At 42.5% G+C, this 14,207-nt stretch overlaps 1 protein-coding gene across 1 annotated transcript; it reads right to left on the reverse strand.

Annotated features, from left to right (window-relative positions):
* Nucleotides 1–428: 428 nt before the first annotated feature.
* On the reverse strand, nt 429–7,190 carry CHCHD7 (coiled-coil-helix-coiled-coil-helix domain containing 7). Its single transcript, XM_082674897.1, has 4 exons — nt 7,045–7,190; nt 4,103–4,172; nt 2,418–2,516; nt 429–1,672 (listed from the first exon to the last, which is right to left on the reverse strand). The coding sequence occupies exons 2-4, from the start codon at nt 4,154–4,156 to the stop codon at nt 1,568–1,570; spliced, it is 258 nt and encodes an 85-aa protein (XP_082531023.1). The 5' UTR covers nt 4,157–4,172; nt 7,045–7,190; the 3' UTR covers nt 429–1,567.
* Between the last annotated feature and the right edge of the window lie 7,017 nt (nt 7,191–14,207).

Consider the following 14,207-nt stretch of genomic DNA (forward strand, 5'->3'; position numbering starts at 1 on the left):
CGTGCTGGGGAAGGGGAGGAAGGGTGGTGTTAGGAGGAAAGGAACTGTGTGCTAACAGGTACAGGCTTGCTTTCTGGGGTGATGCCCCCTAAAATCCATTGTGGGGACAGCTGCACAACTTTGTCAGTACACTAAAAACCATCGCATTGTACACTTTAAATAGATGGCTTATATGGTTTACAAACTGCATCTCAATGAACCTGCTGTTAGAAAAAAGAGCTAGGCCAGGACAAACAGCTACCGGATGAATGCTGCTGCTGGTATGTACCTTTAAAAGGGTGACATTAAAATTCCAAACCCCTGAACAAGCTTAAAAGTTCTGAAATGCTTCTTACACAGTATGTATTAGTTTCTTGTCAGCTATTTTAACCCATCATTTTAGAGCAATCAGTACAAATCAAAGAATTTCTGAAAGAATCCATCTTTTATTCAAATAGAATCACATTTGGAAATCAAGATCATATGGTTTAAAACCATCTGACCTGGGTTTTGGATTCAGACCAACGAGAAGGATAGTCTGTTGTCAGCATCCGTTAAAACACTACTCCTGCTCCAGGACCAGATGAAAACAAGGGACACAAACTATTTGTTTTCGCTGACTTTATAAGTACATTAAATTTTATCAAATAATGTATCTTTTACAATTCTGTAAATGAAACAAACTGGATTTTAAAAGGTGGTGAGTCTGAGAGCTGCTCCACAATCCACCTGGTCACTATGCTGAACGTTCCTGCTTTCGTATCACTAAATGAAGCTGAGCTCCGGCCTCACCCGGTGCTGCAATCACTTGATGAGCCCCAAACTCTCCTGGTCCACCTCACCCTGCAAGCAGAGATCCTACTTCTGAAAGTATCACCTTTTCTTTCCATTACTGTGGTTCAAGGATACTACGCCTTCACAAGGTTGTCCAGTATTCATAGATTTTATAGAATCTTTTGACTAAGCCTTTCCTTAAAGAAAGAAAATGAAGACAGCCGGTTCTTTTTCACGCCACTTCAGCCAACCTTGCCTTTCCCCTGCTCCCCTAACCTTTTCAAACCGAGGTACGTGAGTGAAGTCAGGGCAGGGATCTAACGCACTGGGATTAGATGCCCAGCACGCAGCCACCCTGGGCTTACCCTCCCGTCTTCTCCCCACCACTCAGTCCCCCACCTCACCCTCCAGGGGGAACCGTCTACACACTGCTCCCCAGATGTGGCTCCAGCTTTCCCTCCATCATGTCGTCACTCACATCACAAGCACTGCTTCCCTTTCAGCCCCATTAAGTCCTTCCTCGTTCCCGACTTACTTTTCTTTCGAAACTCAGCGGAAAAGCTCGACTCTTCATGGACTCTTTCCTGACGCTCCCCTGCCTTCAGGAAGTCTTGTAAACTCGGTGACGCGGCACAGCCAGAGCGGCCTGCTCTCGTTATGGCACTGAGAGCAAACACAGGGGACACAGGGCTTCCCCTGGTGGAATCTGAGATCTGTCTGGGTAAGGCCTGGAAGGTCTTAAGAAGTTACCGTAACCACTTATTAAACATATTCATCTGCTTCTGAGTTAAATAAACCACTTTAATGCAAACACTCAATAGGGCATCTTGCCCATTGCTTGCAAGATTATGTCTCTCTCTGCTGCTGTAGGCATAGACGGCTTCACTCCATCCCGTCTTCTCTGGATCATGATAGAATTCTGTGTGTATGTGCAAAAAAGAAAAACCAAAATCAGTCAAGTACTAAATGCGAATCAGTTACCAGTAATCTGCTATTGTGGTCTTCAGAAAGGAAACGTAAAAAACCGAGTTTAAAAAAAACAACAAAGAATGCATTCTAGGACTCCAGATACTGTTTTCAGACGATTCTCAATTAAACAGAAGTGATTGTTCCCACAGGAATATGTTAACTGTAACTGGGGTGGGGACACACTTTGTAACTTCAGGCCCATCGAGAGGAGCTACGGAGTAACGGCCAAATGAAACCAACAGGTAAGCTAGCAGAGGGACAGGAAGCAGCTGGATCCAGAGCTCAGAGAAACAGAAATTATATGGCAACGTCCGCCAAAAATGGGACCACGGGTGATGGCGGGAGAGGAAGAAGAGAAAAGGAAGCCTGATGCGTGTTGTGACGGGGCGAGCCACCTATTCCGCTCACCTCCAGAAAACTCCAATTGTTAACAAGGCTATCGCTTTAGGGCCGCAGGCACTTATGCACGTAGGAAGACACACCTCTATCAGAGCTGCGTCCTTACACGTGGGCAGAGGGTGAGGCAGCTAACGAGAGCGCCCAAGGATCCTTTAGGGCACACGGAGGATAAAGTCAAAAAGGTAAGTTTCCGACAGCCATCACTAAGGAAGGATTGTGGGTGCTGACAAACTTCAGGCTTCAGTTTCAAGCTGAGCAGATGAGTTTCAACATAAAGGTAACCAAACTAGGCTTACCCAGAACTTCCGGCAGTTTTTGTACTTCAAGAAGTGAGTGGAACACCTTTCTTTGTCATAGTTATATTCATCCATACAGCTGGTAGAAGCATCAGATTCCTTAAATATGTAAGATAGGTATCATTTAAGAGGTGGAATGGCATCTAAAAAAAAACAAACTTCTGAAGCTGCTTCCCCCCCAGAGCAGGTAATGTGAAATAGTTCCTTTTTGTTCATTTGAACGAACAGATAATGAACAGGAACAGAATTATCTTTCCAACTATCCCAGCATTCGTTCTGCTCAAAGCAGACATCTTCCTTTTCACAGTGGCGTCAGTTTTCTGAACACCTGATCACAGGAATTTGAGTCGAAGCACTGACTGAGATCACTTAACCCAGTAACCGGTCAATGAAGAGGCCGAGGCAAGGTGCGACATGCTCAAGATCACGGTGCAAGGAGTTCCCGGGCGGCTCAGTGGTTAGGCCTCGGTGCTTCCGCTGCCGGGGCCTGGGTTCAATCCCTGGTCTCAAAACTAAGATCCCACAAGCCACAGGAGGCGGGCTGGAGCGGGGAGGGAATCACTGCTGTATGTGGAAGCAAAACTCAGTCTCCCGACTCAGAGGGCAGCTCTCCGCCCCTCCAAGTTCTCGCTTGGCCTTGAATGTTTGAGTTAAGGTGGTTTCGAGAACCTAAGTAAGTTGCTAATGACTGGTCTGCAAGGTAACTTAACGACATTCATCTCAACGTGTGTTCGGCTATCATTTGCTCCATTACGCAAGTAAGTACACAATTATGCAAGCAATTTTAATAGGTTATCATTAATATCACTTCAAAACCGCAAGGAGCAACACAGGGCTAAGAGTTCAAAGGAGGGTAGCTGCCATTTGGGAGTTAAATTTCAGCTGTCTGAACTGGAAGTAGATTGGAGAACAAACTTCAAAGTGAAAGGCATGATTCCGAGACTCCAGCTAAAGGGAAGCTTTAAATAAAGGGGAAGGTAACTTCCTTCACAGATCTAAGAAACATGGTCTAGCTAAAGAGACTTAGTAAAGCCGTTAAACAGATGTCATATATGTAGCAAAGCTAATCTTCTAAGCCAAATATTTAATGAATGTGTATATTTGGAAAATGCATATAGGATCGGGAATATAATTTTCATAGCACCAGTCCAACGACTGCATTATTCAAGGGTGACAATGCCACAAGTAAGAACCGCTAAATCTTACCAAATAAATGCCAATAAAGCTTTACCATTACAACGAAATGTTTTGTTTACATGATACCTTTGTGAAAACCTTCAGGCTTTAAATAGCCTAATTCAGTTCTCAACCCTCATCCTCAGCAGGTTGTCTCAGGGACATGATGAAGGCGTTGCTATCAAAACATAAATTTCAGGGACGGTTTAAAAATACCTACTTTCCATCTTTGCATGTCTGGACTCAAGAATTTCCTCTGTGTTACACATGCTTGTCTAGTATAACAGTGATGTTATACAAATTAGGGAAACTTAAAAGAGATGAATCCTTGTTAGCTAGATTATGAATATCTAAAAATGCTCTAGTGAAATAAGGATACACAGGCCAGGAATATTTCTCGTACAGAAATAACTTTATTTAAGAACTGCAGAAAACTGACGCCCACAAAATCAGAAGAAGCCTGTTTTTCCAACTCGATACTCACGACAATTAAAAGCGATCTGGCTTACCAACAAGCAAGGATTTATGTCAGGATCTCTCAGCCTTCCAGCTACCACGGGCATCCTACCTGTCTTCTCCCTGCAGGCAGATGTTGGGGAAGAGTTACACAGTGGATGACAATATAAGCTAGTAAATCTCATCAGCTCCACAAGTACTTGAAAAGTTAATTCTGCCATAATGATTATCCAGTGAGGAACTCATATAACCTCTGTATTTTCAGAGTAAAGACTTGGATGTGATTCTCCTTTGCACTGACTTGTGCCTCAGCACAAAGGCCTTATTTAAATTCCTAAAGTGCATCTACTGAAATTTGATTACAATGTCCAGAACGAAAGATAGTTCAGCTAAAATTTGGTTTTCGTTTACTCCTATTTCTAAAGGTTAAGCAATTAAATGTATTAACGAAACCTAAGAATACCGCATGCACTCTATTACTTCCTTATTATATATGGATTAGCACACAAAATAAGGGTGGAATACTTTAGTACAACCCAACTTTAGCAAAAACATTTGTTAACTAAAGTACGTGAATGTCTACTCCATGGCCAGCCCTGGGATGGCCGATATACCAAAAACAAAAACAAAACAAAGTTATTACTTAGTTGACATTCTGAAAAGTTAAAAAAAGAAAATCTGCAACTTAACTTCCAGGGGCATCTTCTATTTAGCTGATACTTCCCAGGGTTGAAGGAAGTCAGGGAATGCCACTGTACAGCATTCATCTTCCAACTAAAGCCGTATACAGAGATACAGCTCTGAAGAAGCCTTTATCCATTAAAGATGACCACAGTTCTCTAAGGGCCAATTAGTGATTCCAAGTCAAGCTGTATACTCATATAACAAGTATGTCGACTCTATCCCAGGACAACTACTCTCTATAATGAAGTTAATTGAAATTGGTATACTATTATCTTCAAAGACATGTCATAGAAATGAACTAAAAGGGAAAACTAAAAAAAAACAATCAACTGACTGTTAATTACTAAAAGGTAATTTTTTGTTTATTTCAACGTATTAGCATACTATCGATTAAGCCACCCACAAATATTTTTAAATGCTCTGCACTAAGTTTAAGGAACTTACTCCTGAATGGTGTTCTAGCTTAACTGTCTTTTACCTACAGGTCTAAGGAGAAGCCAGCAAATAATGCAGTATGACTTACCAAAAACACCACTGAATAAAAACTGCATCAGTATAACCAGACAGAGCTCAGAATTTTTGTACAAAGTGGTTTCTACTTTCCTTGCCCAAGATGGGACCATCAAAACATATCAGTCATGTTAAAAGAAATAAAGTACATTCAGGAAAAACAATCAAACCCCACCAGCTCCTGAAAAGTGAAGGTATTCTGAATCTTGAGTCAACTAGTTCCGTTTCTCTATTAAGAGAAAGATCACGATGTCCAGGCTAAAGGAGATAACCTCTGCAAAGAAGGATGGAAAAAAGTCTAATCGTTCGGGGGTCTTTTCAGTACCCACTAAGTAATCCTTCTATTTTATCATCTTCACTGACCAATACATGAGTATACCTAGCTAGCAGAAACATCTTAGCAAAAAGGAAATTCAAGATGCTGTTCAACTATATGTAGAAGCTTCTTCCTCTCCTGAATACAATTCCTTTGCAGCCTTCACTTCTTCTTATGAGAGGTGAGGGCACTAAGTAAATTCACAGCCTTCCTTTCTACATCTGTCCTATGCTGTGAGAGCAAAGAACTCTGCTTAGTTGTTCATATGCCTTGGATATAATCTCAACAACGATCAGACGCAGACAGAACTCAGGTTGCCTGCCTCCTGTGAAAGTGTTCTGGTTCGCATTTTATCATTGTCATGGGTCAGAAATTCTTTACAAATAACACCGAGGTAACATCACATATACCGAATCAGGTCTGCTGTAGGAGTTTATCCACCTTTCATTTCCTCTCCCTTCCGGATTCTAAATACAAGTCAATCTAAGTTTGGATTTCCGACTGTCACCTTCTTTGCATGAATCCTCATGTATCAACTGGAAATGAAGAGGAAATGTCAGTTTACAGTGAGGAGCGGGGCTGAAGTCAAGTTCGAGTGTTCCGCCAGCGGGGCCTTATCTACTTAGTTTCTGAAGGTACCAAACAAACGTGACGAAGCTCTACTTGCAGGGGACAGTCAGAAAGAAACCAACGATTTGAGAGAGGGGCCGCAAAAGCACGGCACGTTTGAGGAATAGCCCTAAAATCTTTTCCAAAGGGCAAACTGCTTTAAAAAGTATTTCTTGATTTCCCACCCAGTGGTTCAGGTAGCCACTCCGAGCAGCTCTGCAAAGGAAGGGGGACGCGAACGCTGCTGACCCGTCCAGCCCACCCCTCCCGTGCTGGTCCTTGCCCAGGCAGGGGTTGCGGCCCTCCCACACCGCAGGGCAACCGTCGGGAAGCTGAAACACGTCCTGCGAGGCCCTCAAGCCTTTAACCCACGGCTGGGTGCAGGCAGGCAGGGTCAGGAAGTAGCGGTGGCCCTGCGGAGGGGGCGGGGAAGGCGAACGGAGACTCTGGAGCCAGGCGAGCCCCAGGCCCCGCTACCTCCAACGAGCTGCCCGGCCCCCCGACGGCGGCCGCAGGTGAACCCACCTTGCCCCGACCTTCACCTTCGACGGCGCCCAGAAGAGCAGGGGGAGAGGAAAACGCAGGGAACTGGGGGCAGGGCTAGGCATTTACGCTCCAAAGGCTGGGAAAAAGGGTGAAGGAAGGGTGAAGGAAGGGCCGGGGGTGCCCAGGCAGGGGGCAACTTCCTCGTCCCCGGCCCGAGAAGACCCGTGTTGCGGAGAGGATGTGACGGGAAGGGGCCCGCGCCCAGGCGAGGCCTGGTGGAAGCGGCGTCACGCCGGAAAAGCGGATGCGGGCCCCGCGGCGGCCCAGGCGCGCCAGTCTCTTCCCGCAGCCCGGCAGCCGCCGCAGAGGGAAGGGCGGGGAACTACTCACCTCGGGCTGCCGCTTCCCCAGCGCCCAGGCCGTCTCCAGCTCCAAACACGTCAATGGCTCACGCAGCGGGACCTTAAGTAGCGCGCATCCCAACGTGCTGCCCCCGCTCCGCGGCGGCCGCCGGCCCAATCGGGGCGCGCCGCCGCCTGACTGACAGCTGAGCGGGGCCTGGCGCGGCGGGGGCGGACGGGCCTCGCCCCGCCCCCGGCCGGCGGGAGGAGGGCCGAGGCGGGAGGAGTGGGCGGGGCGGCGCGCGCGGCCCCGCCCCGCGCGACCCCCCCGCGCCGCGGCCCGCCTCTTAACACTTCGGCTTGACGGGCGGCGTGGAAGGCCAATCGGCGGGCCCAGCTGCGGCGGCGGCGGCGTCCAGTGGTCGACCCCGGGGCGGAGCTTGCGGGGGGGGCGGGCACAGCGGCGGGCGGGGGCAGGGGGCGGGCCGGCGGGAGGCGGGGGCGGCGGCCGAGCGGGCCGGGGGAGGCAGCGGTGGGCGCGACGTCGGTGGCGGCGGCGGCGGCGGCGGCGGCAGCTGCAAGTTGGGCTGCAGGGGCAGCGCATACACTACAATGGCTGCTGGAAAGAGGCGTAAGGAAACAATTTCCAGGCCCGCCGCGTCCAGCCCGAAATATGAGAAAAAAATTATTAGAAATTCCGCGGGCGGTGTAAAGGCGGCGGACGGGCCGGAGGGAGGATGTTAAAGCCCCGCGGTGAGTTCTCCCGGGGTCCGGGGCGGCGGAGAGGCGTTTAGCGGGAGAAATATCAGGGTTATTTAAATTATGGGACTCGCCGAGGGGGCAGAGGAGCCGCGGCGGCGGCAGGAGGAGGAAAAGTTTGTGCTACTCTCAGCCCCTGCTCAGGACCCCAGAGAGAAAAATAATAATAAAAAATAAAATAAAATCATTCAGCGGGGGTGCGAGGACTCCCGGAGTCGCTGCTGACAGGGCAGGGGGCGATGCGGCTGGAGACCCGAAGGTGAGGTCGGTGGGAAAAAAAAAAAACCCTTTCTTCAGGGTCTGGAAAGTTTGAAAAGTTTTCCTCCTCCTCCTCCGCTCTGGTGCTGTGAATATTGTGACAGCGGCAGCGGCAGCAGCGAGAGCGGAAGACATTAGAGACCCGAAAAATAAGGGAAAAATTAATATAAATTCAGTTTTACGAGTAAACTCTCCGCATTTTCCACCAAAACATCCCGGGGGAAGGTCGCTTCCCAAAGGGCCTGGCGGAAACCCGCAGTCGGCAATATTTGGGGGGCACTTTGAGTGACTTGGGGGAACTTTGCCCCTTTTTCAAAAGAGGTTTTTCTTTTTTGGAGAAACGGATTTGTTTTTGCCCTTTCCTCAGGTGGGCGAGTCGGGGTCGGGGTGCGGGGTCTACGGGGAGGTGTGAGCCCGGGGTGTGTGCCTGCGGGAGGAGGGGTGGTAAATGAAAGCAGGAGATCTGCACAGAGCAGGGACAGCTTGTTGTCAGTATCATAAACAACCAAAATGGAGGGAGAACTCAGGCATATAACCAAATAAAAATTTTTTAAAAATCGCAAAAAAATCCCAAAAAATCCGGGATGCTCCCCCTTTTCTCGCTCAAGGTAGAAGGATGAACCGCCTTTCCCCTGAAGCCCATTTTGACTTTGCAGGGACCAAGGAGTTAATATTTATTTATTTTTTAAAACTTTCGAAGGGCAAAAGCCTTTTATAACTCAACCGACAATGAGAAAACGTGAAAATCCGATGCTCGAGAAGGAGGGGGAGGGAGGGGGGGAGGTGGTAGTGCAGAAACTGCTAAACTTATTGGTAATGTGGACTGATCTGAGATAAGATAAACACTATATTTGCTATTTTATAACTCTCTTTTAATGATCGTTGCGGGGTTTCCCCCCCCCTCCGTTGGAAAAAAAAGTGATGCCATTTTCTTAATAGAGTTAATATGTGTGATTGGAAGAATAAACCTTTCCGGCTTTAGATGGCATTTTCGTCGCATTTATGCTTCAGGTTTTGTTGGTGGCTCCCTCGTTTCTTCAAACTAGGCTCTACAGAGGAGGGGTAGAGAGGTGATGCTGCACACAGAGGCTGGTGTGCAAGACTGGAGCACCTTTTGGGGTGGGGTGGGCAGTTGCTGGGTTTATCCCTTCCTGACACGTTTGCTTCACGTGCTCATCCTCAGGAAGGAATGTTCAGCTGAGGTTTTCTGGTTTTACGTATAGAAAAGGATGGTGCCTCTTGCATCACATTGAAGTTAATGGGAAAGTGCTGCTGATGTTGGTTCCACGTGGGATATGGGACAGAGCAGGGCATTTTAAAGGGACAGCTTCTCTTTTCTGATGATTTTCATCACCTACACAGAATCCCTGCGTGAGGATCAGAAGCAGAGGTTCTGGGAGGGTGTGGTGATGGAAGAGTCTCCTCTTTCCATTACTCAAATGCACCCACCTTTAGCAGTGATGGAGGGAAAGGAGGGATAAGCAAGCCCAACAGAAGATGGATATTGTGAAGATCAGTTTGTATCCAAGCTGTTCTTTTGTGTAACAAGCCCTCCCAGGAACTTTGCATGTTACGTTGCTTTGCTTTGGAAGCTGATTTTGGAAGGAATTGTGGAAAAATGGGAATAGTTTAAGGTGTGTGGTGTAATGGTATAGCATTATTGAACAGCTATGAATTCTGTGCAGTGAGATCAAAGAGCTGTGTATGCCCATAATGTGAATTTTACAGCCATTTTGTAAAAGCTGTAAAATACCTAATATTCAATTTGGCTTAAGGTACATTGAGGACTTCTGGTTGAAAACTCCAGACAGAGTGGTGGAGATTCTTTTACACTGTAAGCAGGAGACATTTCTTTAAGGGAAAAAAAGCACATACACCAACACCATGGAAAAGTTTACGCATACCCATTTTAAAACCCCATCCTATACATGTGCTGTAACTCTGCGCCTTTGAAATGGAAAGGTTTTAAAGTCCTGTGACCTACCAGTTTGCATCTTTTAGGTTGAATTTATTTGTGTTATTTAACAGGAAATGTTTACTGATCATAAACTACTATTGAGTCTAATGGCTTAGATTTTCACAGTATTTCCAAAATTTAAAATGTGTAGGTTGTTTGCTGTCCTCTATTGGAGATTAAGGTTAATCTCGAATAGAATTTACTTGTGTTCCGTTTTCCACAGGTATATGAAGTTTCTGGAATAGATGCCTATTTTCCCTTGTTTTTATGATTTATAGAAATGGATTAAAATTAGGGCTGGAGTTTTAGACTTCTTATACAGAATATTTTGTCTTGCCATACTGTACAAATTATTATTTTGAAGTCTAGTGTGTGTTAACCTGTGTTCACCTCTGAGCTCTTATCTGCACCTTTCTGTAAACATCTCCATGACAGCATTACATTGGTGTAGTGTGGTTTCTGATTTTGGAAGCAATTGCAACTTTCTAAGAACTCATTAAAAAATTAATCCCATGAACCACTGTTAAATCAAAATTGATTGGAAAGTGATTAAACTGTCAAAGGAGAAGAGAAACTCCCCCCCCCCAAATAATCTTTCCAGAGGTTTTGGAATGCCATTAATACTTATAAAACCTTTGAAATTTATCGTACATTTTCATTGGTATTTTGGCTCAAGACAGTTACATTGACTATAAATGGTCAGAATTCGGTTATGTGTTTAAAATAAGTGGGACTTTTAGATCTTGAATAGTTGCCACTTTCACAAACCAGATACTAATATCAATAAATTCAGTTTCTGTAAAAGTGAAGGAAAAGTATTTCTTCCAGTTACATTAGACCATTGAGTTATTGAGGTTGTTTGGACACTTCAAGTTGTGATTAGTTTACTGTCAACCTAAATAAAAGTGCTGGTATTGTGATTTTTTTTTTTTCTATCTCACAAAGAATGGTATGAAACTTACTTCATGTTTGGGTTTTACACAACTAGTTACTTTTCTGAATCAGAAAATGCACTCAGAGCGCACAAGTATAAACCTGTAATTCCTCAGAGAGCCTTATTTAGATAGAGCAGAGCATGATTGCTTCTTTGAATTGACTGTACTGAGCTTTTTTAATGCCTGAGAAATACTACCTGTTGAACATCTTTTTTCTGAAGCTACCATTAAATTGTACCAATTTACAGAAATAAGCTAAAGTTATTGTATACTCAAAATCTTTATTTCAGTTAAAATTAGAGAAACCTCATAGGCTGAGATTCTTATTTGAAATTTATATGCCTAATTTTGCTATTCGAAATTCTATAAGGTATTTAGCTGCTTTGGAAGATGATTTATAAATGTGGGCTAATTCTGATAAAATTCAATACCTGCATATTTATTATAACCTAAATATTTTAATAAACAGACATCTTACAGCTAAATAAATTAATGAATATGTTTTTATCAACATAGTTTCCCAATTTTAAGGATACTCTCTGTTTTAATATCATACAAAGGTGTTCTTTTTCTTTCCTTTGTTTTTAACATAATCCTGGTTGTCACTGTATACATTTTGGTTTGGTATTCTGGAAATTTTCCTTTGTAAGGATTAAATTGTTATTTGCTGAATGAAATACAATGCTCCTGTCTTTGAGATTTGAAAAGCCTGAGAACTGAAACATGTATCTATAGCGATCTTTGAAGTTTTGTTTTGATAATCATTTGCCCCTTAAGCTGTGCAATCAAAATATTGGTTCCTTCCAGGAATGTTTTAATGTTTTTTATTTAGAATCTTGTTCTTTGGAAAAATAATATATATAAAAAATTACCTGTTACACACACGTGCACACACACACACACACACATGCACGCACACACCCAAGAAAAAAGAAAAAAGTTCTACTGAATAACTTTACTTACACAACCTGGAATACTTGTTCTTTTTGATGTGTTTCCAAATGTATAGGAAATAAATAACAAATTGTCCTCTTTATGTTGATAATGTCTTAGATTCTTAAGTTATTTGAGTAGGGAAGAGTTTCAGAAGAAGGAAGGAACAACTGAATCTGTTCAACACAACCCAATATAATGAATATGTTAAAGGTAAAAGGGCTAAAAATTGTCCCTTGAGCCATTTTCTAAATGCTTTAAGAACCTGATAAACACCTTATCTGAAACATCAAATACTTTAAAAATATATCAGACACTGCAAAAGAACAAAAATGGACCTTTGATTTCTTTAATTTTAACAGGAATTAATGTAGGCAGCATATTTAACCAATTAGTAACTGTTTAGGTAGCCTTGGAAAAGTATTTACAAATAAGTTAAATGTGAGGGCAGGGTACACTGGATTGATGAACAGTTAAGTTAACTATGATTTTAGAATCCATGCAGGGGAATTCTTTCCCATTGTACAATAAGACCACTTTGGAGGCAACTAATTTTTACTTTTGTATGTATTTCAGTCCCTAATTTTTTTTGAAAAGCTTGAACCTGACATCTACTGTGTTACTACTTTTCATTTATACAGGGCAATTTTTATATCTCATTAGCAAATTTAATTTTTAAATTTAATTTGAGAAATTAAATGCAAAATTTGAGACTATAACATTTTATGGAAGTATTGGTGTGTACTTCACGTTTGAAGCTATGAGAAATATACATGTGTGAAAACCTGGCAGAAATGATTGCAGGGCCATGATTTGATTTTTACTTTTAAATCACTTGGCCTACTGCCCAGTCATTTGCATTCTAGTCTGGGTGCCCACCTGTCTCCACCTTTTCCACCAAGGGTGGTATTGACAAGGGTATGGGTGGTGAGGAACTGCCAAAGGTGCTTTGGTATTTTTGTTTTCTGATTTTGTGTATGTACTGGTATTTGTTGTTGTTAAAGTGTTAAGGTTTTTGCTCTTTTTTTTTTAATGCTTATCAGAAAACAAAGTCACAATTTCAGAAAACAAATAATATCTCATTTTTAAAAAGTGAAGTGATGTGATACTGCATTAAAATTGTTAGTGTTTATAAGTCCCTGGATGTCTTGTAAACAGAGTTACTGCAGGGTCATGGTATTAAAACTAACCACAGTGGTGTGTGTGTGGGGGGGATTTGAGATGGCAACCTAAGAAATGGGTATGCCTGCACAGAATGAATGAATTCAGGCAGTTATGTCCTAGCTTAATAGGAGGAGCAACTGGCTTGAAATGTTTCCCTGTATTTTTTTTTAAGTGAAAACTTTTCCTAATCTAAATACATAGAAAACCTAGAAATATGAATGTGTTAGAAAGCAAAAGTGTTCTTTTTTGATGTCTTAAAAAAAATGAGTTTTCAGTAATGAAAGTGTATTACAAGAACAGAAGTATGGACTAAAATGTCCAAAATTAATGGGGAAGAACTAGTGGATGAGAATATCAGATTAAATAATAATCATGGTAAATTTAAAATTTGACTTCTGTGAATAAAGAATAACTAAATACAAAGCAAATAATAATAAATTTACCCCCCCAAAATGAGAGTGATAATTGGGGGATCTATAAGAGAGTATTTGTAATACAAATTGCTGGTTTTATAACCTTTTAAAAATAGTTTCCCCAAAAGTTTTCCCTCCATATCTTTAGACTTGTATTAAACTAAATTAAATTTAAGAATAATATGTAGTGGTTATTTGGAATTCTTTATTTTTAAATAAGGAAAAACGATTTTTTGTTTTTTTTTAAAAGATTAAAGATTATTTTAAATGTGTACCTAAGTGAAGTGTTCTGAAAAATCTTAGAAACTGTTGAAAATTATTTTCTTCATTCTTCATCAGAAAGTTTAAAACTTTCCGTTAAGTTAGTGAAATAAATTTTAAAACCTTAGTATAAGAACAGTGTACTTTGTGGACTTTTTTAGGGCAATTTAAATCATTTCTTACAGACTTCATAACATTTAAAAAGCTTCTCACAAGGTAAAGATAAGAACATTCACAAACTTCTTAATTTCTGGAATGTTTTTAGGTGTAGGCTGACAATTAAAGGAATTTTCCTTCCCATTTACTAATTAGCAATTGATTTTCTGAAGGAGAATCTAGACCTATTACAGTATTATGTTCGGGAGTGGGCTTTTCCTTCAATATCAGAAAATACTTTGAGGGTAGAGGAGGCATCTTTTCTTCATGGGTCTCTACAGATTGTGATGATCTGTCATTGCAGAGTCTTGAGCGCTACCTTTTTTTTGAGAGTGAGAGACTCATTTGAGGCTTTCAGATATTAAATGTTTGAATT

Source organism: Grampus griseus (assembly GCF_964374135.1).
Source record: "Grampus griseus genome assembly, chromosome: 17".
Taxonomy (NCBI): domain Eukaryota; kingdom Metazoa; phylum Chordata; class Mammalia; order Artiodactyla; family Delphinidae; genus Grampus; species Grampus griseus.